At 49.3% G+C, this 27,955-nt stretch overlaps 1 protein-coding gene across 1 annotated transcript in view; it reads right to left on the minus strand.

Annotated features, from left to right (window-relative positions):
- The window catches only part of EDA (ectodysplasin A), a 61,433-nt gene that overhangs the window by 17,955 nt on the left and 15,523 nt on the right, over positions 1-27,955 (minus strand). The window contains exon 2 of the mRNA XM_005526146.2: positions 7,842-7,947. Coding sequence (XP_005526203.2) covers positions 7,842-7,947 — 106 coding nt within the window. The remainder of the gene's footprint in view (positions 1-7,841; positions 7,948-27,955) is intronic.

The following is a 27,955-nucleotide window of genomic DNA, read 5'->3' on the forward strand; positions in this document are numbered from 1 at the left end:
AAGGCTGCTGGTACCAGAAGGCTCTGAATAAACAGCACCAGTCTCTGAGTAGGTGCAAGAACACCACAGCACAAATGTGGTCACGAGCAAAGACAAAATCCTGCTCCCAATTAACTCCAGAGCCACTGTTGCTGGCAAAATCCTCTTGTGCTGCTTCCTCAGAAACACAAAAAGCCAATCAAACAGGAATCTCCACCCTCCTCAGCTACGTTCCCACATCAGCAGTCCCAGCCAAGTTCCTGGGGTTCACACCAGAACCTGTGGCCATCATATTTCATTTTCCACCCTCTGGCTGGCTCTGGAAGGAGGATGTGATGTGCCTTTTGCTTCCCTTCAGGCATTTCAGTTGAATTCCAAGCGCAGAGCTGACAAACAACATTCCCAGTTCTAATTTGAGGATCCCAAGGCTTTTTTTGGCTGCTGGCTGGAGTCACCAGGCTGATTTTCTATCCACCACTGCACCCTCTTGCTTCCTTTATCAATCCCACATATTTAAATCCAACAATTTGAAGCGTAGCATTACAGCTGTGCTTCTATTTTGTTTGCTTTATTCGGTTGTTGCCTAACACAAAACACTCTGACATTTTCAGTCACATCCCACTAAGATAAACAATGAACATATGTCATGAATTCCAGCAGAAATGATTCCCAAGTGGGGCAGCAGCAAGGTTTGAAGTGGGAGTACGAGAGGCTCTCCTGAATTGTTTGCTGAATGTCTGAAATGAGCTCTTCCCGCGGTTATCCATAAGGAATCGAGGGCAGGTAGAAGGAAACCTCTCTGACTGTCTCATCCCTGCAGAACTTGATGAGTTTTTCCTCCTCCCATCCGTAATCCTGCCTAATTGGATGGAAAACCTCCATGGCATTGAGCATCTTCCTGAGAACTGGTGGATTAATTACATGGGAAAACACGAGTCTATATCCAAGGATCTACCTGTGTGCATCCACAAGTACTTCCAGCTGGATGAATCTGAAAAGAGGGAAAAAGGAGGGGAAAAAAAAGGGGAAGAAGCGGGAAAAATAATGAAACTTAAGAGAGACCCCATTGCTCTTGTGAGGATTGGATTAATTTGATAAGGGGGAAAAAGAAGGGAAAAAAGTGGGAAAAAAGGAAACCCAGGAGAGACTCTACCACTCTTAGGAAGCTCAAGTGAAATTCCTGCAGCAGCTGGGACACAGGGAATGCTGCCTGGCTCAGCCAACTCTTGCATTTAGCCATTGAAAGCAATTAAGGCACTTCCCCAAATCCTGCTGGAATTAGTGGGATCAGATATGACTCCAACAATGTCTCCATACATCACGGCCAACAAAGCCCTCATGAAAACATTCAACCCCAGCCTCATTCACAGCTTTTTCCCCAAGGAATTCCTCACTGGAGCTCTGCAGCTCTGGGCTGGTGCAGCTGCTCTGTGACAGCCCAGAGGGTTGCAGTGAGTGCCCAGAGAGGGCACAGTGAGGACAATCACAACTGCCACCACCAGAGCAGCAGCTCCAGGTTTGGCTGTTGGAAGGAACCTCCGGAGATCATCCAGTCCTAGGCAGGGTCACCCTTTGGAGCAGGTGACACAGGAAGACATCCACGTGGGTTTGGGATGCCTCCAGAGAGGGAGGCTCCACGCCCTCCCTGGGAAGCTGTTCCAGGGCTCTGCTCCCTCCATGGAAAGAAGCTGTTCCTCGTGTTGAGGTGGAACTCCTTGTGTTGTAGTTTATAGGCACTGCCCCTTGTTCTGGAGCCTGGCACCATCCTCTGACACCCTCTGGAGATATTTGTATGGATTATGAGATCCCCTCAGCCCTGCCATAACCCCCCAGACAGAAAAACAAGCTTCATCCCAAAATCTACAGGAGGAGGATCCCTGTGGTGGCAGGGGCAGGACCTGAGCAGGAGCTCAGGTGGGGAAGGTGGACCTGATCCAGTTCCACAACAATTCCTGCACTTGGAGCAACCAGACGGGCCTGGAGCATGTGCTGAGCCTGCAGAACGTCCCTGGCTGAGGGTTTATTCACCGAAATCAAAGCTCAGCTGCAAATCCGCCAGCAGGGAGACAATGGAGCCTCTCATGCTGCGGGAGGGGAGCAGCAGCTTCCAGAGGAGTCCGGCATTTCCAGCGCTCAGTGCAGCTCAGCTGCACTCACAGCTCAGCTGCAGCCACATTCCTGCCCCTCTGGAACATCTGTTCCCCTCTCATTACTGCTGGCCCTGTTTTGTAACACAAGGAACTCTGTGAGATTCCTGCAGCTCAGTGTTTGACCCGGGGCGTTCTGAAAAGCCCCAGGTCTCAGGAGCGGAATTCAGACGGAATCACCAGTCACTTCCAATAACGTCGCTCGCTGCTCAAAGTGCAGCTGGAAAAGGAGCTCTGGTCAAGTTTGAGCACAGCCCTCAGGAGCTCAGAATCCACCCACAAGTGCAGCCAGGGCAAGTGTCTGAAAGTGTCACCGGGGTGACAATGGCCAGAGAATTCCTGCTCATCCTCAGCAACTCCCAATCACCCAGTGGCCACCCCACGGCCTCATCCCAGCCAGGGAAGTACAAACACCCCCAGAGCAGCTCCAGGGGTGGACCAGATCAGCAGCACCTCTTCACAGCTTTGTAAACATCAAATAACGAAGCTGACTTCCTTCTGGAACAACCCAGATCCCAACTGGAAGTGCTGCTGAAGAAGCCAGGGGGCAAAGAGAGGTTGTGGCTGGGTCAGGACACACTGACCATCATTCCACTGTGATCCCTGTGAGATGGGACTATTCCTCACCCCAGACACCGCACAACTGGGCTCGGGCCTCTCCCAGCTTTTCCAATTTAACATCCAACTGGGACAGAACACATAGCAGAGCTGAGTGAGGAATTCTGGACTTCAGCAGTCAGAGAGTCACAGAATCATGAACTGCTTTGGTTGAAGCTCTTCCCATCCCATCCCCTGCCATGGCCAGGGACAATTCCCACTATCCCAGGTTGCTCCAAGCCCTGTCCGAGCTGGCCTTGGACACTTCCAGGAGTTTCCCTGCACAACCTGTGCCAGAGCTGGAACCAGCACCTAAACACCACTCTGGGTTTTTAGGGACAAGACCTTAAACAGATCCCTGCTCTCATAAGCCTGGGAATAACATGGAGATAGGGATATGTAAAGAAGCAGCAGCCTTAATTCTGTCACAGTAATAACAAATACTGACAGCAACATCCCAGGAAAGGGATGAGTTTATCCCCAAAAACATCACATTATTTCCAATTTCTCCCACTTAGGGGGAAATCATAGAGAAATTCTGAGGGAAATCAGTAAGAACAATCACTTTGCGGTGAGCCTTTCCTTCTGGGAGCGTCTCCCTTGCTCCAGGATCCAGGAAATGTCCAGTATTTACTGCGTGCTCATCACCATGGTTTCGCAGCACAATAAGGCTCTATCGCCCTGCATCCATCTGTGTTTCTGGGAATGCTGGGGCTCTGGGAATTGCACTGGGCCGACACAAAGGCACCCATTGTTCTGGAGGCAGAGGGACGAACCTGCCCTTTCCACAGGAGAGGAAGCCGGCAGGAAAAGTTGCTATTGTGAGCTGGATATTAAAAAAAAAAAACACACGATAAAAAAAGTTCTTTTGCATGGTCAGTGCTGCTGGGTCAGGAAAGGGGGATGGCTGGGACAGGGCACCTGTGGGATTGGGGGCTGCCCACGGGGAGTGAGGCACCCCCAGCCAGGCTGGCATCAGCTACCTGCTAAACCATCCAGAAATCATCCTAAACTCATCCTAAAAGTCAGGCTCTGGCATCAGCTACCTGCTGAACTGTCCAGAAAACATCCCAAATCCATGCTAAAAGTTAAACTATCCAAACCCCATCCTAAAATCCAGGCTCTGGCACCAGCTCCCTGCTAAACCATCCAGAAAACATCCAAATTCTACCCTAAACCCACTCTTAAACCACTCTAAAAGCCAGGCTCTGGCATCAGCTACCCACTAAACCATCCAGAAACCATCCAAAACCCACCCTAAAACCACTGTAAGACCATTCTAAACCTATCCAAAACCCACTCTAAAGCCATCTTAAAACCACACTGAAATCACCCTTAAAACCACCAAACAAATCCTAAGAGGGTGAAGCTGGACCCAGGTAGCTGGGGCATCATTTCCAAAGCTCCAGGTAGGAGCAGGGATGGGGAAGAGCTCTAAATCCCCCTGAATTTCATTTTCCTTTCAACCCAAAACCATTTGCAGTGCTGGAGTTCTCCTCCAGGACTTTCCTCGGCAGGAAGAACTGCCAAAGTAGTAGGAACCAAATTGTTGTCAGCTTAAGGCCAGCCATCTGCTCAGCCTCTTCCCAGCTGCCATGCTCCCAATCAAAGCCTGGAGAACAATCCCTGATGTTTCTCACCAAGCTCAATACGAAAAAAATCTAGGAAGGAAAAAAAAAAATCCCCAAAAAATGCAAAAAACAACAAACCAACAATCCCAACCCTAAAATGCAAAAAAGCCCAGAAACCAGGAAAGCAGCCCGGCAGGGATCTAACTGGGAACAGAGATGAAAGTAGGAGAAAAAGAAACTATTTTATATGTTTAAAACAATGTTTTTTAAAGAGTTCTATTGACATCTGCTTTGTAAATGCTCTGTCATTATTTATAACCTCCAGAGCACGGAATTGTCTCTGGAGTTACAACCATGCTACTCCCAGATTTTGGCTTTGTTAGCAAAGAGCCAGCAGCATTTTTACTGGCACTCTGGGAATAGAGATCTAACATTTCATACCCAGTTTATTTAAAAGTGGACTAATTTAACATCCTTGATGGTTCCTTTTAGCACAACTGTTGCTAATTAGCAGCTTCAGAATTTGTTCATCTGGGAGCAGCGGCGGTTCCACGGCAGCATAAATACACCAGGGCAAAAGGGAAGGAGAGGGAAAGGAGAGAAAACAGGGAAGAGGCATTGGAGAGGGGCAGATTTCAGAGAATTAAAGGAAATGAAGCGACAGGTGGAGATGGGAACAGTGAGGACAAAAGAGGCAGGAAAAATAGAGTGGAAAGGGATAATCCCGGGCCTTGAAAAGCTGGAAAAATTGGTGGCAGTTTTTAAAGCTGTGCAAAAGTTGGGTCTGGTGGCATGGACTGGAAAGAGGCTTCAAGATGATGATCCCAGGACTGGGACAGGCACCAGCCCTGAGTGATCCCGTGGGATGCCCCAGGGCTGGAGGGATGCAGGGACATGGAGAGGGACAGGACACGACCTCACCTGCTCAGAGCACCGTGGGTGCAGGGCCACAACTCAAAATTAAGCAAATCCAACCATAAAACATGTCAGGGGTCAGAGGGCTGAAACCAGAGTCCTCCAAGGAGGAGCCCCTGAAATTCCAGAGTCCTGTTGGGGAGTGACAGGATCCAACTGATGGCTTTGCACACAATTTTCCTTGGATTTTTTAACAAAGATGCACCAAAGCAGCGTTGCTGCTCCCTTGTCTCATCCCTGTGGCTCTGTGCTCTGGGCACAGCCAGGGCCACCACCCTCCCCTGGCTGCACAGAACCAGCTCTGCCCTGCCCCAAAATCACCTCTTTCACAGCAAAAGGCTTGAAAGCAAATCCTCCAAAAAGAGAAAAGCTTCTGGGAAAAGAACCATGTTCTCCCTGATGTTTATAAATCATCAAAGCCAGCCCGTTGTTGGGATCAGGAGGAGCAGGAGTGGAAGAGCCAGGAAGGGTCGGAGCAGCCTCCCTCCAGCCCCAGCCTCCACACTCACATCACTTTGGTCTTTCCCTGCATGTGTAAAAGCACTTGAAAGTTCATAAAATTAATTCCAGACAAATATTAGCGAGGCCTCAAGTGGAAAGCACATCTCCTTCCTTCTGGGAATTTATAGTTCAGCCACTTTTATCTTCGAGAGGCTCTTTGGAGATCAAAGATTTGATCAACTTTTCCTCTGTGAAACTCATGAAGAAAACGGTGTTATCAGGACCATGACAAGATTTTATTTATTAGTTAAATGATTCATTGCCCTGCTCTGACAGCAAGATTCCTTCACGAAGGTCTAAAACAAACAGCCTGAGTTCCCCAAGGCTGTGGCTCTGTTTGTTTCTCGATTTTATGGTTGTTACAAGGTCAAGCCCTGCCCTAATGGCTCCCACTTGTTAAATGCAGCTCTAAAACCACCACAGCCAAACACGGGGCAGCCACTTGCCAAAGCCAGAGGGACACAACCTCACTCTGAGAGTGAGGGACAAAACTGCCACTCTGACAGGTTTTCCCAGCTCCACCACCTGTGGGGTCAAAATCCCTAATTTTCAAAAAGACACAGGTAAGAGTCACAGGATCAGCAAGGCTGGGAAAGGCCTTGGAGACCACCGAGTCCAACTTGTGACCGATCCCAGCTCAGAGCACGGGGTGCCACGCCTTGGTGCTCCTTGGACACCTCCAGGGCACTCCAAACCTCCCTGGGCTGCCCCTTCCAAGGCCCAACCACCCCTTCCAAGAAGAAATTCCTCCTGATGTCCAACCTGAGCCTCCCCTGGCACAGCTGGAAGCTGTTCCCTCTTGTCCTGCTGCTGTTCCCTGGGAGCAGAGCCCAATCCTGCCTGGCTGTCCCCTCCTGTCAGGGACTTGTGCAGAGCCAGAAGGTCCCTCCTGAGCCTCCTTTGCTCCAGGCTGTGCGCCCCCAGCCCCCTCAGCCCCTCCTGGGGCTCCAGCCCCTTTCCCAGCCCCATTCCCCTCCCAGGACTGGATAAGCGGTGGAAGTGCTCTGCATTTCTGGGGTGACTCAACTCTGAGCATCCAGGGAGCATCAGGGAAATCCAGGAAAGGAATGCCAGTCATGAAAGGACGACACTGGACACAAGGGTGATAGGCAAAACCCTCATTAGACACCAACCTTCAGCCTCTCTATCTCTCCTCAGCAGCTCTCTGCACATCTGGCAAGGCAAAGGCAGCCTGAGGAGTGAAGTTAATCCCTCCCAACATCTGCCGGCAGCGCTCCATCGACACCGCTCGCCTCCAGTGGGAACTTGCTACTACACAAGCAACTGGTGAAGACACTGGGATAAATTTCAAGGAGACTGGGAAAAGGATGCTGCCTGAGCCATCTGAGCACCAGAGCAACACTGCCTCCAAAATTGATGGCCCACACTGGGCTGCAATCACTCAGGGAGTCTGTACCAAATGCATCAGACTTGTCAGCATTCTGGGCAAGAGGAATCCAGGGAGTTTCACCAAGATCTTTCTTGGAGCAGAGCCACAGGAAAATGCTTCTCCACTGTGAAAGGTTCCAGGGGAGATGGGAAACTCATGGAGCTGGACTGGAAGACCAATGATGATAACGGAGTTAGGGCTCAGGCTCAGCCAGGCACAGAACCACGACTCCATCAGTCCTGTCCCTGCTTTCCCTGGCATCCAGTCCTTCCTCTGCTCCTATAAAAGGGCATCTGTGCTTTCCTGCAGTAGGGAAGCACATGAGCTCTTCCAGGGGTGGAAATCAAATTCCTCACAAAGAAATCAGGAACCTTTCTGCTCTTTCAATCCAAACTTTGTACAACTTTGTACAACTTTGTCTTCCCTTCACATGGGCTTTGACCCCACCTGAGACTCCACAGCAATTCAAAACCCCTCAGAGCAGTCACCAGTTTGGGATGCAGATGTTCCCAGCTGTTTTGTTGGATTGTGAAAATCCCCTGGATGATTTTAAGCAAAGCCGTGTGTGCAGGACAACAAATAAAGGCAAACAAGTACAAATTAAAGACAGTTCAAGGAGTCAAGGATGGAATTCCTAAGCAGCATTAACTCACACAAGACCTACAGTTGCAGAAATCAGAACTCCTGGAATTCCTTATCTGGGAGGGAACCAAAATCAGGCAGAAACTGAGCAGGACTCACCATCGGGCCCTTCACTGCCTTTACTCCTTTTATTCCGACGGACGCGTCTCCCTTCTTCTCCAATGTGCAGCTTCTCCTCGGGGTGGAAGAAGTTCAGCAAGGCCAGCTGTGAGAAGAGGGAAGAAGTTTAAGCATCTTTGCGAGGCTGGTTCAGCCAAGCTGAGATACTGGAGCCTAAAATGCCAAATCCTTTCCATCAGGGATGAGCAGGAGAACCGAGGAGGACACGAGATGGCCGCTCACGGATCTCAGCTCATCCCAAGGAGATATGTCCCCTTGAAAGCCATCTAGGACTTTGGAAAACTCCACCTGAGGGGTTTCTGCATGGAGAATCCTTCCCCCAGGGATGCAGGGAGATCTATGGCTGGAAATAATCAAACACCTCAAAGGCCAACGTGATAATTCCTAATTTTCCTCTGCAAAACTTGCTCAATCCTGGAGCTCCTTCTCCAGCATTACTCACTGCCAGTAAGTTTTTCCTCTCTCAAGCTCCTCTCTGCAAGCCTCATTAGCTACTGAGATTCAAAGGTCTTCAGGGACCTTTAAATCCAACCCAATATACCACATAAATTAACACTTTAAACCTACAGCAACATTTGTAATACGAGATTTGCCAAGAGGCAAAAATTCTATGTAGCGACCGCTTATTCAGGAAAGAACTGCTGCTACCTTAAAAGCTCTGTAACAGATCAACATCCCGACCCAGAAACTGGAATTTGGGGTTAGAAACCAGAATCCCAGCTACCCCCGGGTGTGGCAGCTCATCACCAGCGGCATTTTCCTGTTATTTCCACTTCATAAAAAAGGGAAGTCAAAGATCAATTAGGGACCAAACACCTTCTGTGTGTTACTGCACCCAGCAGCCAGGGCTGCTCCGACCAGGACGGGGTTTTCTTGCTGAAGAAACCCGATCGTGGTTATTTAAGCTGTAAATACACAGCTAAACAAAAGCACAGCCCAAGACAAGAACCAGGAGGCTTCAAAAAGCAGCCCCAAAGGTTATCGAGCTCATCATTGTTCTGAGAACAAAACCTGGGGCATCAAAAGCATCTTGAAAAGAGCAGAGAAGAACAAACACCTCGCCTGAATTGCCAGGCTCGTTAAGCTCCAGCCCATAAAAGTCCCTATCAAGAGCAATAATCGCAAAAGGCCCTTGGCTTTTCACAAGCCCCAGGGCTTTCACCTCCCTCTTCCCCGAATTTCCAAGGTATTTCCCAAGCACAGCTCCCCTCCCAACCTCAGCATCCCAGTCCTTCACTCCAGGTTTTACATCTGCACCTCGCTTTACTCCAACAAGCTCGGGTGCAGTCTCACAAACGGAAATGTTTGGAAACCCTTTCGTTTCCAAAGAAGAACCCCCAAAGCTTTTCTCAAATTCCCAAACTCTTGCTATTTTCTTCGGTCCCAGTGCAGGCAGGTCTGCAAAATTCCTGGGTGTTTGCCATTGCAATGGTGTTGTGGCTGAAAGGAGCCCAAAACGCTGTGGGATAACCTGGGACCAGCTTCCCAAAGTGTCACTACTGGGCTTTTAAACATCCCTAAAAAGTAACAATGAGTAGAATTCATCTGCCTGAGGAAGACCAGATACAGGGTTCAATGGACGACCCAAGGCTCTCGTTTACAACAAGGAATAAAGGGCTTGAATAATTCCCAAAGCACCACATTCCCAAAGCTCCCACATCCCACTGCACTGCCCCAGGTGTGGAACACTGGAGCAGGAGGCTCCTGCAGGCACCACCAGCACCCTTCCTGACACATCAGAGCAGGGCCAGAGATGGGAACACGTGAATTTCTCTTTAAAGACCTTATTTAACTCACCTTGAGACACTGAAGAACTAACCTAAGGAACAAATTGCACTACAATTTGGGTTCAAGTGTCAATGAAATCCTCAGCCTGGCTTTGGAATGCTGTGGCTGCCTGGATCATTAGTGGAGTTTTACAGAACAGGGTGAAATAGAGGCTGTTCCTCCAGGATGAACAACCCCAACTCCCCTGCTCTGATTCAGGTTTTAATCTGATGTCACTTGTCACTCACCAGTCAGAAAACACTTAATTTTGGCTAAAAGTACTCTGTTCATTAAACTCTGCAGACAGAGAAATGACAGTGAAGGTGAGTGAATGACACCTTTTACTCAGGAAACAAACCCATAAAGCAGCTTCTGACACTGACTGTGAGCACAGCAGCCGCTGCTTTGGGATAACTCCCATGAAAGCATGTTTTCCAGGAGCAGTGACACACCAGCACTCCACACTCAACCTGGGCATGGACACAACCCCTGTGAGCAGAGAGAGGGGCCCATCCCTAGGTCACACCTTCCACAGTGCTCTGAATTACGCCAGTAATGGCACTGACCCTCCAGTGACTGGCACGGAGGGGTCAGGGGTCTGGCTCGGGAGGGAGGGAATGCTCAGATCCCTGGGAAGGTCAGGGGCAGGGAAAGGGTGACCAAGCCTCCCAAGCCAATCTCCTCTCTGGGGACTCAAGGGCTCCGTTGTTCCAGGGCTGCAGCTGCCGGAGGTCGGGGGATGCTCGGCCATGAAGGGCCCGTCTGTGTCCGTCTGGGAATCGTGGCCGGCACCACTCGGATGCTTTTTCCAATTGCCACCCCCGAGATATCAGTAACACATTGGGAAGAAATTCCTCCCCGTGAGGCCCTGGCACAGGGTGCCCAGAGAAGCTGTGGCTGCCCCTGGATCCCTGGAAGTGCCCAAGGCCAGGGTGGATGGGGCTTGAAGCAATCTGGGATTGTGGAAGGTGTCCCTGCCATGGCAGGGGGTGGAACAAAATCATCTTTAAGGCTCCTTCTTTCCTCTGCATCAACCCTGGGCTCATGGGGCACCCTGGCTGTGCCACCTTCTGGGCAATTCTAAAAGGAATTCTTACCTAGTCCATGATTTCACTGAAACTCCTCATCCTCACAGCCTCAGAGAGCTGATTCTCTCAGCCTGTGCACTTTTAGAGCCAGAGAATTTTTCAGGAGTCAAGCACACACAGCTTCTTTTTTGGGAGCAGGTATTTTCCCTGCACAGACTAAATAATCTCCATTTCCCTCCTCCTCCAACCCAAAGCCCTCAAATCACCTTTAATTTTAGAAACACCGTGGGTTTAATCAAGAGAATCACTATAGGATGCAAAAAGGTCAAAAAGCCAACACAGGAAAAATCCCAGGGGAAGGCATTCCTCAAAATAACCTGGGAAACAATAGCACAGGCACTGCTCACCGGAGGGAATCGGATTTGCCTCGGTTTCTCTGGGCAAAATAAAGCAAAACAAAGGCACACAGAGCTGGTTTTCCCTGCAGAACCTGCCTGGGAACATTGGACAAAGCTGCTGGAGGATGGATGTCAAGGGAGCACAGTGGGAACTCCCAAAATAACAGGGCCTCTCAAACTCATTTGCAGGATGGACATGCCACACTCCATGCAAGTAAGGATAAAGAAAGCTATTATCATTTTTCATAAAATAAATTATTATTTGTCTCATCATTCCAGGCCCTTGTCAAAAGTCTCTTGTAGAGCCACTGGACACCAAGGGAAGGTATTTCCAATGGTCAAACAGCTTTAAAGGAAGAAAAGTGAGAAAATAAAACCCAACCCATGCAAAGAGTGTATTTTTCCTTAGGCTAAGTTGGTAGGAAGAACCAGTGTCTTCTTCCTGCAGAAGGGAAAAACACCCAAACCTTCAGGTGTACAAGGTCTTTTGGGTGAAAAGTGAAAAAAACCCTAAAGATTTTCTGCCTCCAAAGGCTCCCAATCCCTCCTGACAAAGCAAACCCAGCCAAAGATCTCATCCAGAAACCCACAGCTCAATGTCTTAAAGCACCTGAGAAAAAAAGCATGAACTCACCCTCCTGCACCAGTGTTTAACAGGATTGTTAAAGTCAAATTTCCTTTGCCGTTTGGGAGATCAGAGGTGTGAGGAGCCTAAGAACCAGCCCAGGCTCTGCAGCAGCATTCTCTGCAAGCAGTATTGTTGCTTTTCTGGTGCTCTCAAGTTCAGCCTGTGGTTCAGAGGAGCAGCTACTTGAATATCAGCCCCATTGTCCTCCAGAACTTTGCCTCTGGTCACACGATGTGCAAAAAAAAAAAGATCAAGTAGATAATTTATATTCCACCAGCCCAGAAAGAAGCTCGGGGAGTAGCTTTGCTTTATTGAAAAGAAACCCCATTCAACATATTTTAAGAACTGTTTTTGTCATCGTTTCTTGCTCCTCATAAAAATGCAAGGAGCAAACGAGGGAACAATTCCCATTTCAACGTGACAGAACTTTGACACCGTGTCTTGTCTGCAGGACAAGCCACGGCCCTGCCTGCAAAACTCGAAGGTGATCAATACCATGAGGGGGAGGAGCAGAGAAGGAGGGAGCAGAGATGGTACAACCTCCACTACCCACCTTCCTCCCCAAACCTGGCTGTGGGAATCCTTTCCAGGGCTCTGGAGCAATAACAAACCCCTACTTTTTCTGTGTGAAGCTGCAGTTTTGTCCTCCAAGATGCCCAGAACTCCTCTGGTCCCTGTTCCTTCACCTCTGTCACCCTTCCCTCCCAATGCCAGCCACATTCCCGCTCTTTCCAGCTGTATTTCCTGAAGCCTGAGATCCCAGAGGCACAATCTTTCACCCAGGAGTTGATACAAAATCCCAACTCCTCCTCATTCCAGTCTGTGCTCAAGGATCCTCACAGAGGTTTTCAGACACAGCAGGGAACTTCAAAAGCACTTTCCACCCAAAGCTGTTCTATAATCCTGGAACAGCAGCGGTGCTAAGGAGCTTATCCAGGTGGGTAGTTTGGCTGGGAGGAGGGATTGAGCTCTGATCCAGGCAGGAGCTGTAACAGCAGAGCCACCTTCCTCCCAACACTCATGAGGAGCTTCACAAAAATGCCAACCAAGGAGTCAAGGGAGTATTCAACCACTGGAAAACAGAAATTACCTTGGACTTGGAGATGTACCATGGAATGCCATGGACTGGGGGAGGCAGGAGCTCCCACCTCAGCACATTGACACCCTGAACATGCCACCAGTGTTTTTGGGAACAGGATTTGGGGTGCTGCCAATGTGCTGAGCACAAAAGCCTCTCCCAAGGACTGTGCCATCCCAGTTTGGAGAAGGCCACGGAACAACACTCTGGCTCTTCCAACCACTCCAGTAACAGACACCAACTGGAGACCAATGAAAGAGGAGGGAGCAGGTTTTCCCAAGCTTTTATTGGTATTTTACCTTCATTACCCAGGAAAGCCACTGTGTTTTGCAGGGCAGAACCCTAAATCCAACTGCTGGTTCTCAGTCCAAGCCAAAGCAATGGACACAGGGAATTAATTGTCATCAGAACCATCAACATACCTTATAAACTTCCCTTCAGAAGCAAACCCTTCCCAAAACCTCCCCTCTCCCTTCCTCCTTTCCACGTGGAACTGGACTTTAAGCAGACCTATGACAGCAGTGATCACATCCTGCAGCTCCAAGTCCGAACAGGAATTTCCTCCTTTCCTCTAATCCAAACCTTCCCCAGCTCCAGATCAGCTTAGTTCAATAAGCAACATCCCAAATATTTACATTTCCACCACTGATCCCACTGAACACACTACCTGACTTTTACTTTCAATCAGCTGAAGGAATCTGGAGCAAATGCAGGTAAACTTGGCAGAGGCAGCCGGCAGGTGGATCTGCTCCTCACGGGAGGAGTGAAGTGGAACTTGGGAAAGGAAGGTTCCAGCATTCCTTCAGCACAGGGAGAATAACCTATGGAACCCTCAGAAACACTTTCTGTCCTAAACCTCCACAGAAAATTGGTTTCAGCACAAAACAGAAGCAGGTCCAGTGTCCAAACCCCTGGATTCCCCTGACTGTAGGAGCACCTCAATCACTAAATTTGACCCCAAACCAGCACCACCTCAAGCCTGGAAGACCTTGGTTTGTTTAACGAGGCTGTTTGTCCACACACACCTGTCTAAGACACCTTTCCCTGGAGCTGCCTTGTGCTGGAGGGGAGCTGGTGCCTCCCACAAAGGCTTTGATGGGGGGACAACGTCACGGAGGTGGACACAGCTCCAGCTGAGCGGCGGCTGAGGCTTCCCACTCCTTACACCTGCTGGCACCGAAGGGAAAGCTCAAACACAACCCAGATGTGAGACAACAAGGTCAAAGCTGAGTTTAACACTGCACATGAAGACACCTGCAGTGAATTTTTTACTGGTAGCAGGAGTAAGAGATTCCTGCTGCAGGCTCCAGGTCCGGCACAGCAGAGCCGCGGGAAGTTCCTTGCTGGGAACAGGCTGGTTGAACGCTGAGAGGGATCAATGTCAGCAAGGTAAGGAACTTAAATCAGTTCCTTTTGCCTCCCAAGGAAATCAAATTTAGCTGTGAAGCAGCGCCAGGCAGAGATCTGCTGTCTATTAGCAGGAATTCTCAGTTTTTCACATTTTAATTAGCTTTTGTAGCCCTTTTCAGGCCCATTTTCAGCCAGCTGGGCTACGCCCCCCTCCAGATGGAGGTCATGGGCTCTTCTCCTGCATTCCAACAGCAATTTCTTCCTTATTTGAGCAGTTATATTCCCAAAATATTCATGCATTTCATAAAACACAGCACACACTTGATTTGGGGGAATCAAACCCTCAGCAATTCCACATTAACCATAGTTCCTCTTCCTTTCTCCAGCTGCACCACTGCTCTCGTTCCTCACGACCTGGAGCTTCTCCAGCACATCCAGGACAACATGAGGTCAACAGCACAATCTTCTTCAAGCCAGAATCCTTCTTAAAATATTCCTCAGATCAGGAGCTGCTCCAGCAAAGAGCTTCAGGGCCCTGCTGCTTTCCCTTGGAGCACCTCTGTTCCCTGCAAAATGTAGAACTGGACTCTCTCCAGCCTGAAACCACCCTTGGGGCCCCTCCTTAGGAGAAAACCTCATTTTGCCAGGTTTGAAAACACTTTTAGGAATTCCTGGGAAGCCCTGCTAGTCATGGCAGGAACAATGACCTCAGCTGCTCCCATAACCAACATAACACGGACCATTACGAGCACGGGGATCATTCCCAGAGGATGCTCTGGATCACCTCCACTAAAGGTGCTTCTGTGCCACCCAACTCCTTCAACTCCCACCAATTCCAGACTTTTCTCAAGAGACAGGAGCACTGGAATCCCAACACTGGGGAAGAGCAGCTGATTCAATGAACAGCCCCATTTTGAACCCATCTCCAAAGCAGACAAACACTCCAGGTGACCAAGCCTCCTCTTCCTGCAGGAGGTGACCAACCAGATCCTGCTCTGGAGCTTTCCCTTAGGAATGCATCTGCAGGATCCAAATTTATGGCATTTTTCAGTTCTCTGGTATTTGGCCCTTTATCTCCATTCTACACAACCCTGTTGGCCTGGAGTGGGACCAGCTGCAACAAAGGATTGGTTTGGATTCACTCACGGAGATGGATCCATACGGGAGAAAGTTACAGAAGAACATCTGTCAGACACTGGAACTGATGAACTTCATTCTGCCCTTGCTCTCAGACAACCCCTCCTATCGTTTTTTTGGGGGGGGGAAATTTTAAAAAATCTTCATAGTTTTTAAATCTTTCATCTGTTCAGGTAATTGAGCTGTTTAAGGAAGTGTCCAAGGACAGGTTGGATGGGGCTTGGAGCATTCTGGGATACTGGAAGGTGTTCCTGCCCATGGAAAAGGGGTGGAATGAGATGAGCTTTGAGATTCCTTCCAGGCCAAAGTCCCCTGGGATTTCATAATTCTATGATAAAGTTTTAAAAACATTTTTCTTTGCTCCATAACAAACCCAAGACTTCCTGTCTGAGTGATTTTTTTCCTTTTTTTCAGCACAAGGGCTTTAAAATCCTCTTTTCTCAATCTGAATGTTAAATTTGGCCTTCGGTGGGGATTAATTTTTATGACGTTTTATTGGAAGAAGAAAAGCGGAAGGGAAGGAAATAGGAGGAGGGAATCAAGCAGTCCAAATTGAATAGAATTAAAATGAAAACAAGTCTGCTGAAAATGTAACACCCACAAAATAATGCATCCATGAAATAACATGGATAAACAGTCCACTGCAGCAACTGGGAAATAATCCAATTATTACGCAGCCATCCACTTCAAGGGTGAAGGTTTCAATGGTGATTCCCACACCTGCAGGGATGCATGGAATTGTGGTGGGAGACAGCGGCTGCCTGGTTAATTCTATACAATAATCTGCTCAAATAAATTATGCTCTGCTGCCTAATTAATCAGATCCCCTGCAATTAACGTCAAGGAGCCAATGACCTCATGCAGACAGGATTAAGAGCTCTGCAAGGCTCCGTTCCGGGCACAGCCATGGGAACAAGTCCCCGCAAGGCAGGGCTGGGTGCGGTGCCAGAGATGCTCCTTCATGCAGGAATTGCAAAACTCCAGATCCTACGGGGATTCCTTGGAAGCCAACGGGACACAGCATGGGAATGGGGAGAAGAGGGAATGTCCCCTCAAGTCCTGGATCCAGGGAGAACCAAGGGGCTTCTCAGCACATGGCACTGGAGAAGCTGCCTCCAGATAAACATCCTGCTACCCAAAAATTGGATTATAGAAATATAGTATGGTTTGGGCTGGAAGGGGCCTTCAAGACCATTTGGCCCATCCTTCTGCCACGGACAGTGACACCTTCCACTAGTCCAGGTTGTTCCAAGCCTCATCCTACCAGGTCTTCAATATTTCTAGGGTTGGGTTATCCACCTCCTCTTTGGGCACCCTGCACCAGTGGTGGTAAAAATCCACCCTCACTGTAAAAAAACTCAAATTCTGCCGCTGTTTAATCCCCTCCTAACCTGGCTTCCCCTGCCTGGGTGAGTTCAGCAGCAAGAATTGTCTCCTCTGGAAGTGAGGACACCTGGAGCAGCTCCCATAGCCATGGCACCCACCGAAACCACCGACATGAGGGGAAAACAGCACCCCAGCACTTCTGGGATGGAACCTTCCAGAAGCAAACCTGTGGCAGCCTGACCCACCAGCCAGCTGTGCCATCTCCTCGCCCTTGGAATGTGCTCTGGGGTATGTGGGCAGCCGAGGGAGTCAGAGGAGGCACATGGGATCCCTGATGGCTCCATGGAGTGCCTGGAGCGGTGCCATGGGATCAACTGTGAGCACCGGGCTGGCTCTGCCCCACCACTGCCTGTGCACTGGAGCAGCACAACCCTGAGCTACGAGGGATGAGCTGGACCAGAAACACCACGATGTGCCGTAGAATCTCTGGGAAAAGGAGCTGGGAGGAGCTGAGGAATGCGAGCTTTCCACAAGCCGCTATCTCACAGCCGGTCCCAGCACCGTGCACATCCCCGGCTGCCTCTAGGCCCAGCTCTGGGGCCGCCAAACCCAGCTCCACTTGCTGCTGCGAGCACCAGACAGTTCCTAATCAGAACAACATTCCCCACTCCCTCTCCACACGGCAACAGCTCCATTTTCCATCCAAACAACCCATCCCCAAGCCCCCACGGCCTGGCCAGCGAGCGCGAGCAGCTGGCACAGCACGAGCAAGTGGATCTTGAGGCTGCGCACAGGAATTCCATCATCCTCCCAGCAAACAAACCTCAACTACGGCATTCCTGGGTCTCTGGCTGCGGGTGGGAGCCAGGGCAGCCCCAGAGCAGAGGCAGAGGTGTGAGTTTGTGCAAGCCAAGCCTTTCTGAGCCGGGCTTTGAAGTGCAGAGCCCAACGCACGTCTTCAAACAGCGCCTGAGGCTGCACAGCAGCATCGGCTCAGCGGCTCCCACCATGCGCCGCAGCCCATCCAGATGTTTGCAGCCAGGCAGCCAGGCCAGCTGCTGCACAGCTGCCTCGTGTCGGGCTGGGGCAGCTCTTGGGAGGGGAGCAGCGTTAGCTCAACATCCCCTATGACATGTTCTGACTTTGTGAGGCTGAAAGAAAAAGGTTTTGTGCTGTCTGAGTTGTTTGTTGAGAGGAGTTTAAGTAAGGAAAGTAGTAAAGGATTTAATATTTCAGCTCCTGGATGCTGCTCGTGCCTCTGCAGCAGCTGCTTCTCCATGGTATGGTAGTACTGAGGCACTGTGAGGTTAAAAGAAACAGAAGGCTGAAAAAACTGTAAGGCTAAAAAAAAAAAAAAAGGGAGCCAGAAAAAGAATTTCATGGTCAGTTCTGTCCATACCCAGTGGCCAAAATGAGGCTCAGCTGGCTTGGACTCTTGGACTATTTGGAGCTGGCCAGCAGCTTTTGACCCTGGAAAAGAGACAATTCCAACAGCAGATGGTGGGGAATTCATGACCATAGGATCTCAGATTGGTTTGGGTTGGAGGGACCTTAAAGTTCCTTGTGTTCTACCCCTTGCCATGGGGACACCAGACCAGATTGCTCCAAGCCCTGTCCAACCTGGCCTGGGACACTTCCAGGGGCAGCCACAGCTGTTCTGGGCACCCTGTGCCAGGGCCTCACAACCCTCACAGCCAGAAATTCCTTCCCAGTATCCCATCCATCCCTGGCCTCTGGCAGTGGGAAGCCATTCCCTGTCCTGGCACTCCAGGTTCCACTCCAAAGTCGCTCTCCAGTGTCCCACAAAACAGCTTGGGGTGACACATGAGCTGGAGGGGTCTCATCTGGGCACTCCACACACTCACCAGTAAGAGGAAATGCTGCTGTGGTGAAGGAAAATTAGGAAAACAACCCCATCCTGCAGCCAGGGACTATTTTCCTACTTCTCTGTGCGAGACAAGCAGTAACATCGCTTGGGGCTCAGCATAAGGAAAAAAGAAATAAAATACTGTTTACTGAGAGAATTTTGCAACTGCTCCAAATGTCATCCTGGGTCATATTTTGCCCATGATGGGGACACAAAACCTGAGGGAAACTCCAAAGGCTGTGGAGCCCCGGGGTGCTCCCTGCAGCTCCTGCCTGGACACGGAGAGACATCACCACGTGCTGAAGAAGGACCCACAAACCTTCTCAAGGCTTGAAACTGAAGAAGGATGGAAAATGTTTAACTTTTGCCAGGAAAAAGTATCAAATGTATCCTCCTAGGATTTTTCAGACAGCTTGGTTTGGGTTTGCTTGTTGTATTATTTTGTTGTTGGCTTTTTTTTTTCCTAAAGCTGAAACTGGTTTCCTAAATAATCCTGGACAGACAAACAACTGGGGACATCACACAATTCAATACCCAAACAAAGATGAGTCCACTGGTCAAATTTTGCTACAAATTGAGTGGACTAAACCCTTTATTTTTCAGTAATGACCAGCCACGCTGCCTGCAGAGCCACAGAAGGTCAAGGGCTGGATCTGGCTAAAATCTCATTCCCGAGGAGCAACAACACCAGGGACCAGCTGGAACCACCACTGTGGGATTCCCCTGGGGAGATCGGTTCATGATACTTTATTCCCCTGACCCCTGGGATCAGCCAAGCTGGGAAAGGCTCCCACAAAACAACTCCAAACGAGAGGGATATTTTACCATAACGTTAAATAAACAAAAGCAGAGGAGAGAGAGGAGATGCTGCTGGGAACTACAAAGGGGAACTGTAAACACAACAGCAGATAAAGCAGATGGATGTTTGAAACAACCATTTGCACTGGAGAAAACACATGGGATCCGTCCCCAAGCCTGCAGGGAATGAATTTACTGCAGCCAGAAACCATGTGCTGCAGTCAAATTTCCATTTATAACCATTACCTGCTAAGCCTGAAAAACCCACAAATAAAATCCAGGGCAGCAGAAATTTGTAACATTGCAACAGGAAGAACCAAATGACTGAGGATCCCATGTGGACTGAAGGATACTGGGAATGCTGCTGCAGGGAGCTCAGGGTGCCCAAGGGCAGAACTGCATCTGGTGGTTTTAATTTCCAGAGAATTCGGACATCCAGCACCCAAAGGAGAGGGAAATGCTTGGTCTGGATCACATCAGCCTCAGTTCTGACTCTCCTTTTATTCTCCAGCAGAGAAAACAATTTGATTTTTATTATTAGCCTGGAGAGGTGCAGGGTGGAGGTGGGAAGTGAGTGAGCAGGGCAGGAACCAGCCTCTGGTGAGAGATCTTCTGGAAGTAGCAAAGTACGGAAACTACCAATAAAACAGCCTTATAAAGTGGATTATTTGGGAATGACACCACCATTTAACAATGGTATTTTGGTAGCAGCTCCCACTCCCCCAGCAGCACCTTCACCTACAGCTTGTGGCCAAATTTTTTAATTTAATTAATTAAACCATGGCCAGGGAGGCAGGAGGAGAATGTATTGCTTTGGACCACAGTCAAATAACAGATGTATGCACTGGACTAATTGAGACACACTTGGCACTACTGGAATATGCCAAACTCCCAAAAAAAGCCCATTCCCCACTTCTCTTTGCTCTGCCCACACATGGCAGCTCCTCACACAGGGCTGGGATTAAAGGGGGAACATTTCACCAGTGCTGGGAAGGGATCGTGAGGTCCGTGTGTGATCCTAGAGAAATTCAGGGAATTACTGAGCAGCCTCCCCTCATTCCCAGATGCTCCCATATATCACCGGGCACGGACAGCACAGAGTCAGACAACTTTATGCAGAAAGGTCACTTTTCAAAAGGAGAAGCCACCCAAGGCCTCTTTCAACTTTTAGAGTAGAAGAAAAAAAAAAAAAAGAGAAAAGGAGAAAGAACATCTGAAAAGGATGAAACCCCAGAAGCACCAGGTGGAACCCCCCAAAATTCACCCCACTAAAAAACAACTCCCCGTGGCCAGAGAGAGCTGCCCGCACCTCCTGAACCTGCTTCCTTGTGGGATGCCAAAAGAGCTGTCAGTCCTGCATTCCCGCAGGAGAGGAGGGATTTCTGAACCAGCTGTGTGTGTGCAGACACAGCTCCAGCAGCAAGTCCCAACACCTTCCCCTCCGGCCCTGCTTTCTGGCCTCACCCACAGCCGTCACGGGCTCCTTGTCAGGCCCCGAGTGTTGACAAATCCTGTCCTGCACAACTCCCCACAACGGGAAGCAACAAAAGACTGGGCTGTGCTCCTGTGGATTAGCTGCTCTCATCCCTCTAGCCAGGAGCTGTGTCTGTTCCGTGTATTCATCAGGATAATTCCTTAGCCAGGCAGAAAACCCAGGGAAAGGCGGCAACAGCCACAACAAACAGCGGCTGCTCGTCGCTACCCGCGCTCCACGACAGGCACGAGGAGAGCAAAAGTGCTCTTTGCTTCAAGTACAGCCTCAAGCTGTGCCAGAGGAGGTGCAGGTTGGACATCAGGAGGAATTCCTGCATGGAAAGGGTGGTCAGGCAGCAGAAGGGGCGGCCCAGGGAGGTTTGGAGTGTCCATCCCTGGAGGTGTCCAAGGAAGGCCTGGATGTGGCGCTCAGCGCTCCGGGCTGGTGACAAGGTGGCCCCAGGTTGGACTGGATGATCTTGGAGGGCTTTTCCAACCCCAGTGACGTTTGAAGTGAAAGATGTGTGATGTTGTGAAGTGAAAAAGCAGTGCTCAGTGCAAGCAGAACACTCCTGGCAGGGAATGTGTGAGCAGGAGGAGTGGAAGCTGCTCCTCCACCCTTTTCCTTGTTTAGCACCTCCAGCACCTTTCCTGAACCCTCAGCTCTGCTGCAGCTAAAGCTCCATCCATGTTCCAGCGTCTCCTTTTGACTTATATCCAGCCAGCTCATGTCTTATGCCAGCTCATATCTTTTAGCAGCAGTTATTCACTAACAAGCAGATTTTGAGACACATCTCACATGGCACTGGGGTCTTTCCATCAACAGTCAGGACAGTCACATCTTCCCATCACAACCAGATCAGGAAAACTCTGACCCAGGGAAAAGGAAAATGTACTGGCACAACCTGGGTCACAAACACTCAAAGCCCAGAGCACAAGATCATATCCCCAGGAGGGTTAGGAATAATCCCAGAATGGTTTGGGTTGGGACGGAAATTAAAAGTTCATCCAGTTCTATCCCCTGCCATGGGCACCTTCCACTATCCCAGGTTGTTCCAAGCCTCATCCAAACTGGCCTTGGACACTTCCAGAGATGGGGCAGCCACAGCCTCTGTGGCTCTGTGTCCATGGAGATGTCCATGGGCTAAGGATGGAAGGTGTCCCTACCCCAAAAACCCGATACATGTACACAATACATAAATGTAAATATAAACAGCAGCCACTTTACCAACACTTCCCCAAAACTGCTACAAAACCAGTATAAAACCAGTTCCCCCCCCCCAGAGCAAGGCTCACTTTCCCATCAGCAACACACACAACCTCCCAACACAAACAACCAGATCTGAGGCCATCACTCAAGCCTGGCTGATGAATAATGTTGGGAATAATCCCTTTAATAGCAGCTCTGCTCCCCATTTCCCTCCTGTCCCTGCCCAGACACGCTCCCAGGCAGAGCTGCTCCCCTGGGCTCTGACATGGAGACACAGAATCGCACACTCACACGAGGGTTTGGGGTGAAAGGGACACATTTGGGGTCACCACTGTCACAGGGCACATCACCTGACCAGGGACAGCAAGCCAAAAATTCAGTCTCCATTGCCTGAGTCAAAAAAACCTCACTCCAACCCTGCCAAATTCCAAAAACATAATTCCCAATGTGTCATTTCCAAAGAAAAAGAGAAGCCAGAGGAGCTGACAGGAAATACAAGGAAAATCTGTTCTTAAAAAACACTGCTAGAAAAAGCAAACTTCAAGTCCTTTGCCTCTGACATGTAACAGCAGCTTATCATGTTACCAAAACCCTCTAATTTGAAGTGAAAAAGCCCTAAACCACACAGTTATTAAACTGCAGGCATTAAATTCTGTGTCTTTCCTAATTTCACAACTTTCCTTTAGTTAATCACTGATTAATGCTGCAAACCCCAGCAGAGGGCCCTACCTGGCCCTTTTCACTACAAAGCAACTGAAAAGAGAGGGATAAAGTTTTATTCCTGCTTCAGAATCTCCAGTTTGGGCATGAGAACAACAAGATGCTCCTTCTTCCCAGTTTATCCCGAAGTCAAACAACTCAAGCTGAATGAATTTTTATTTTCTGTAGAGCCAATGCTCAGAACCTGCAGCACCCAGTGGGTGAAGGGCTGGGTTTCTCCTGGCAAACCAATCCAAATAATTATATAAAGAGAGAAAAAAAAAATAGACCTAAACAAGACACAATCCCCATGGATCCTTTTAAAGGTTTATTTGGGAAAGAATGAAATGTAACCAGTGGAGCAGTAAGAGCCAGAGGTAAAAATAAAAATGCTTAAAAAGAGAGAATAAACCAACATGGAGAATTCCCTGCTGCAGCAACAGAAATTAATTAATTAATCTTAGTTTGTGCAAGACCTGGCCAAGAAAATGTGTTTTCCAGCACTGCTCCTTGAGGGGTCAATGCATGTCAGCCTTATTTCTTTTAAAAAGTTGCTTTAAGTTCACTTATCTCAGTCTTTCCATGTCCTCTACAGACACATGTCCTTGGTGTTTTCAGCCTGATGCAGGAGGGATTTCAGGAGGAAATCAGGGAGAGAAAGCCACTATAAATTTATCAAACTGCCCAGGAGCTGGCAAGGACCTGAGCCTTTCAATGTGCTCCATCATTACCCCAATTTTCATGTTACAAACCTTCGGGACAGACCTTTCTTGACCTTTTTAAGCTTCAAAACCCCAGCCTGTTGGGGAATATCCTCTACAGCAATGTCTCACTGAGGAAATTTTGGACCAACCCCTTGGGATGCAGAGCATGAACCTGTGGATGACCCCTCAAACCCCAACTCGGTGCCTCAAAGATCCAGGGAGAGGCACAGATGTGCTAAACCCTCCCCGTTTATTTTCCAACTACCAGAATTCCTGCTGGATCAGCTCCCGAGAACCCACAGGCCGTAAATCCCGGCAGCCCCGACCCCAGGGAACATGTGCTCCCCCCCACTAACATCTCCAGCAGCTCAACCCCAGCTCCTGCACCACTCCAAGCCTTGGTCCCAGACGCTACAAATTAGTTCTGACTATACAAATCCCAGCCATAACACTAAACCCAAAATTCCAAACAATAGAAGGGAATCTAAACCTCACCCAGAGACCATTTGCTCACAATATATTTTTTTTACAATGTTTGCCGCATAAATCAGAGCAGAAGTGGCCTGGGTTTGATGACTTCATTTGGGGTTGGACGTGGTGACGCCTCTTTCGGTGCCATAAAAGACTTTTCCAGAGCCACCTTGCGTGCTCTGCAGCAGGAGGGGATGTACTGCCACAGGAGCCCATGGAAAATGCCTCCAGCACCTCAGGAAAGGCTGGGACACAGCGCAGTTCCCAACCCCTTCACCCACGGATCAGTATCAGGTTGATTTTCCAAACTATCAGAATAATCCTGGAATGTGTTGGGTTGGAAGGGCTCTTAAAGCTCATCTCGTTCCACTCCTTCCCCACCATCCACTAGCACAGCTTGCTCCACAAGCCACCCCTGGACAATTCCAGGGAACACTCCCATCAATCTGCCTCCAAAATTGTTGCCAGAGCACAAAAAAATGGAGCAGATGGATAGCGAAGGCACCATCCTACCTGCACATGTGCTGCCAGCAGCAGCAGGATTTCAGGACACTTCTCCCACCCAAAACAGTTGAGTTTCCCTTCAGCAGCCTTGTCCAAGTGAAATCCCGGCTTTCCCCCGAGCTGCTCCAGCAGTTTGGGATGCCTTTTTTTCATTAAATCCCTCCTTCCAAGCTGAGAGCTTTTCCTAAATTTAATTTGAGTGAATCACTTTCTTGCCAAAGGAAAAAAACAAATCAAAGGTTTATTCTGATGCTATTGAATTCAATGCCTGTAAATTTAATTTCTATCTGTACTTTTGTTTAAACATTTTATGGTGTTAATTACAACAAACCATGCAAATTAGGCTGCCAGTGGAATAAAAGGCCTGTTCTAACAGATAATAAATAGCTCTCAACCATAAGCTCATTAAGATGCTGTTCAAGTGCGTGCTCTGACTCCCAGGTTGAGATCAAAATCTGCATCCTAAAAACAGGAGGATCTTTGGGGCAGCACAAGCTGCTGGCATGGAATATTCTGGCATTCTTTCCAAAGGAAGATCCTGGAGCAAGAGGATGGTCTGAAATGCAAACCCTCCGTGTCTGGTTTGGGGCTCCAACAGAGCTATTTTAAACAGGTACCATGAATCCTACGCATTATTCCTGCTTATCCATGAGCACTCAAATGCCAAGCTTGGTGCATATAAATTACTTCTTTGGTTGAATCATTGATATCCTCCAAGCCCTGCTGCCCTGACCCCCTTCCTTAAATCCATAGGGAAAACCAGCTGAAGTGTCAGACACACTCCTTGCAGCCCCTGCAGGAGAAGCTCAGCACCTTTCTGGTCTTTCACAAGGTTCCATTTTGACCACCCCAGAGGAGGCTGGAGCCCAACACGGACCAAGGAGGGGCAGGAGGGATGGAGAGATCTGAAATGGTTCTGTCTTCACAAAACCTGGGAGAGGTTCCATGGACACGGAGTGAAGTTTTCCCTGCCAGCTGCAGGTCAGCCTCAGGATACGCAGGATTTTGAGGACATCTGGTCGATCCTCCCCTTGTGATCCAAGAGCCTGGGAGAGAGGAAGGTTTCCTGCCAAGACACTTGTGGGCCTGATATGCTGCTGACACAGGGACAGAGAGGACTTACCACTTCCAACTGGGAGCAGGTGATCTGCTGACAGGAATTCCAGCAGCCGAGGCAGCCAAGGCTTCACAGGGATCTATCCCAGGGAAAAAAGCTCGGCAGCTGTGGCACACGAACACCTGCACATCCCACAGCGATGTGGGAACGTCCTCCCACCCAAGGGGCAGCTCTGGGCCCTCACCCTGCAGCCACAAACGGGGAGGGATGGGGAGATCTGGAAAGGAATGGAAGTGTGGACAGCAGCGAGCGAAGGGAAAGCTTTTCCTCACAGGGAATGTGAAGAGCTTGGTGTGTGCTCTGGACCTCACCATCCTTAACTGGGATCCATCACCAAACTGGCCAAGCACCAAGATCCTGCCAGCGCTCCTTCCTTCCTGCCTTTTGGAAGGACAGCAGCCCCAGTGCCAGATGCAATTGTCCCCCTGATCCTCATGGGATGCAGCCTCAGCCTGAGGAATGTCCCTTTCCTCTGGGCTCATCCAGAGACGAGGATGTGGAATGTCTCCATACTGACAGCTCCCAACATTACAGTCCCCATCCCACTTTCTGCTGGAGACTGGCTGTGTCTGAGCCCAGCTCAGCAAGGACAAACAGCTTTGATGCTCAGTTTGCTCCTACAGGGAATTATCCCCCCCACCACTAGCTGGGAATTCAAGTAGTTAAAAGCACCAATCATGAATCCAACGAGTTTATCCTTAACACCACCCCTGGCTGTTCTGTGGATTCGAGCCATGTCCTACCTAAGGAAAAAGATGGAATTACCACAGAGAGGAGACCACCACTCGCAGCCCCTTCAGGCACCACCTCCCTGCTTTACTCAGCAGAGAAATCCTGGGCAGAGCACCTCCAGCCACAGATGTTCCAACCACACATCTGGCACATCAATGGCCCTCCCCCATCCCTCTGCATGGACAGAGACTCCTTGATCTCCTGATTTAATATGGATTTCAAAACAAAGCACAGGCAGGTGTTTCCCTCCACAGTTGGGCTTTTGGCTCTGTTTGAAAGGCCAGAAGGGCTCAGAGAGCTTCAGGCAGAGCTCTGGCTGGAGCTGGTGGCTCAGGGCTGTGCTCAGGAGATCCAAATGGAAAATGCTGGCTCAGCCAACTCTGCCACTTTGGCCACACCAACATCTCCCCATTTATGAATGGGGTGAAACTCCCCAACCCAACCATCTCCTGCTGCTCTTCCAGGCTTTTCCTGTGTCCAGAGGAGAGAACAGAGCTGGGAGAGAGTCTGGAGCACCAGGAGCAGCTGAGGGAGCTCAGCCTGGAGCAAAGGAGGCTCAGGAGGGACCTTCTGGCTCTGCACAAGTCCCTGACAGGAGGGGACAGCCGGGGGATCGGGCTCTGCTCCCAGGGAACAGGGACAGGAGGAGAGGGAACAGCTTCCAGCTGTACCAAGGCAGGTTTAGTTGGATATTAGGGAAAATTTCTTATGGAAAGGGTTGTCCAGCCCTGGCACAGGGGTGGAGTCTCCATCCCTGGAGGGGTTTAAAAGCCACGTGGATGTGGCACTTGGGGATGTGGGCCAGTGGTGGCTTTGGCAGTGCTGGGGAAGGGTTGGACTCGATGATTCCAGCGGGCTTCTCCAACCTGAATTATCCTGTGATTGTCTGAAACAGAAAATGAGGCCAAATCCAAGGAAAAAGGGAGTCTTTGAAAGTGAGGGGTGTGCACAGAGCTGCACTGGGCCCTTCTAGGACCACTCAAAGGTCTGGAGAAGGTTGGGTCAGATCAAGCCAAGGGTGAATGGAGGGGTGAGATGGCTCCAGCTCCCATTCTGGAAACATAAGCCTCATTTATCCTTCCTGGAAAAGTATGGGCAGCCCGAGAGAGGTCTGATAGGTTGGAGCTATAAAAGAGAATGGCAAAACATAGCCGAGAAGGAATTTTCCATTCAGCATTAATTAGTTTCCATTAACACCCAATTCCACGGCTCACTTTTAGAAGAAAAGCTCTTTTGTTCCAATTCCAGGGCCTGAAAAGGGCAACGAAGGGCTGAAAATGCTCTTCCCAGAGAAAGAAGAAATATCAGGGTTCGTATTCCTGGGGTTTGAAGATGTAGGGAAGTCACTTAAATGCACAGCTTGGTCTCCTCCTGCCAAGTAATTTTGTCATCAATATAGGAAATTCCAGGGAAAAGCAGCAGCTGTATGAGCATCTTCAGTACTAAATTCCTTCCATACTTTAGGATAATTATTTGCAAAGAATCCTGGAATGGTTTAGGTTAGAAGGGACCTTAAAGCCCATTCAGTTCCACCCCTTGTCATGGGCAGGGACACCTTCCACTAGATCAGGTTGCTCTGAGCCCTGTCCAACCTGGCCTGAAACACTTCCAGGGATATAAAAGGAATGTTCCATACTTGGAACAAGGAAGGAAATCCAGTAGGATCAGAATAATAAGTAAATAAACAGAAAGGTGACTCTGCCCATCTTCCCTAAAGACCAACGCTCCAAAAAGTGAAATGAAACAAATGCTGAGGGTTCCTCCCCTCATTTCAAACCCTTTCATGCTGGATTTGAGAATTTTTCA

Source organism: Pseudopodoces humilis, chromosome 15 (assembly GCF_049639895.1).
Source record: "Pseudopodoces humilis isolate 2021_Gansu_Grassland_sample_001 chromosome 15, ASM4963989v1, whole genome shotgun sequence".
NCBI classification, from domain to species: Eukaryota; Metazoa; Chordata; class Aves; order Passeriformes; family Paridae; genus Pseudopodoces; species Pseudopodoces humilis.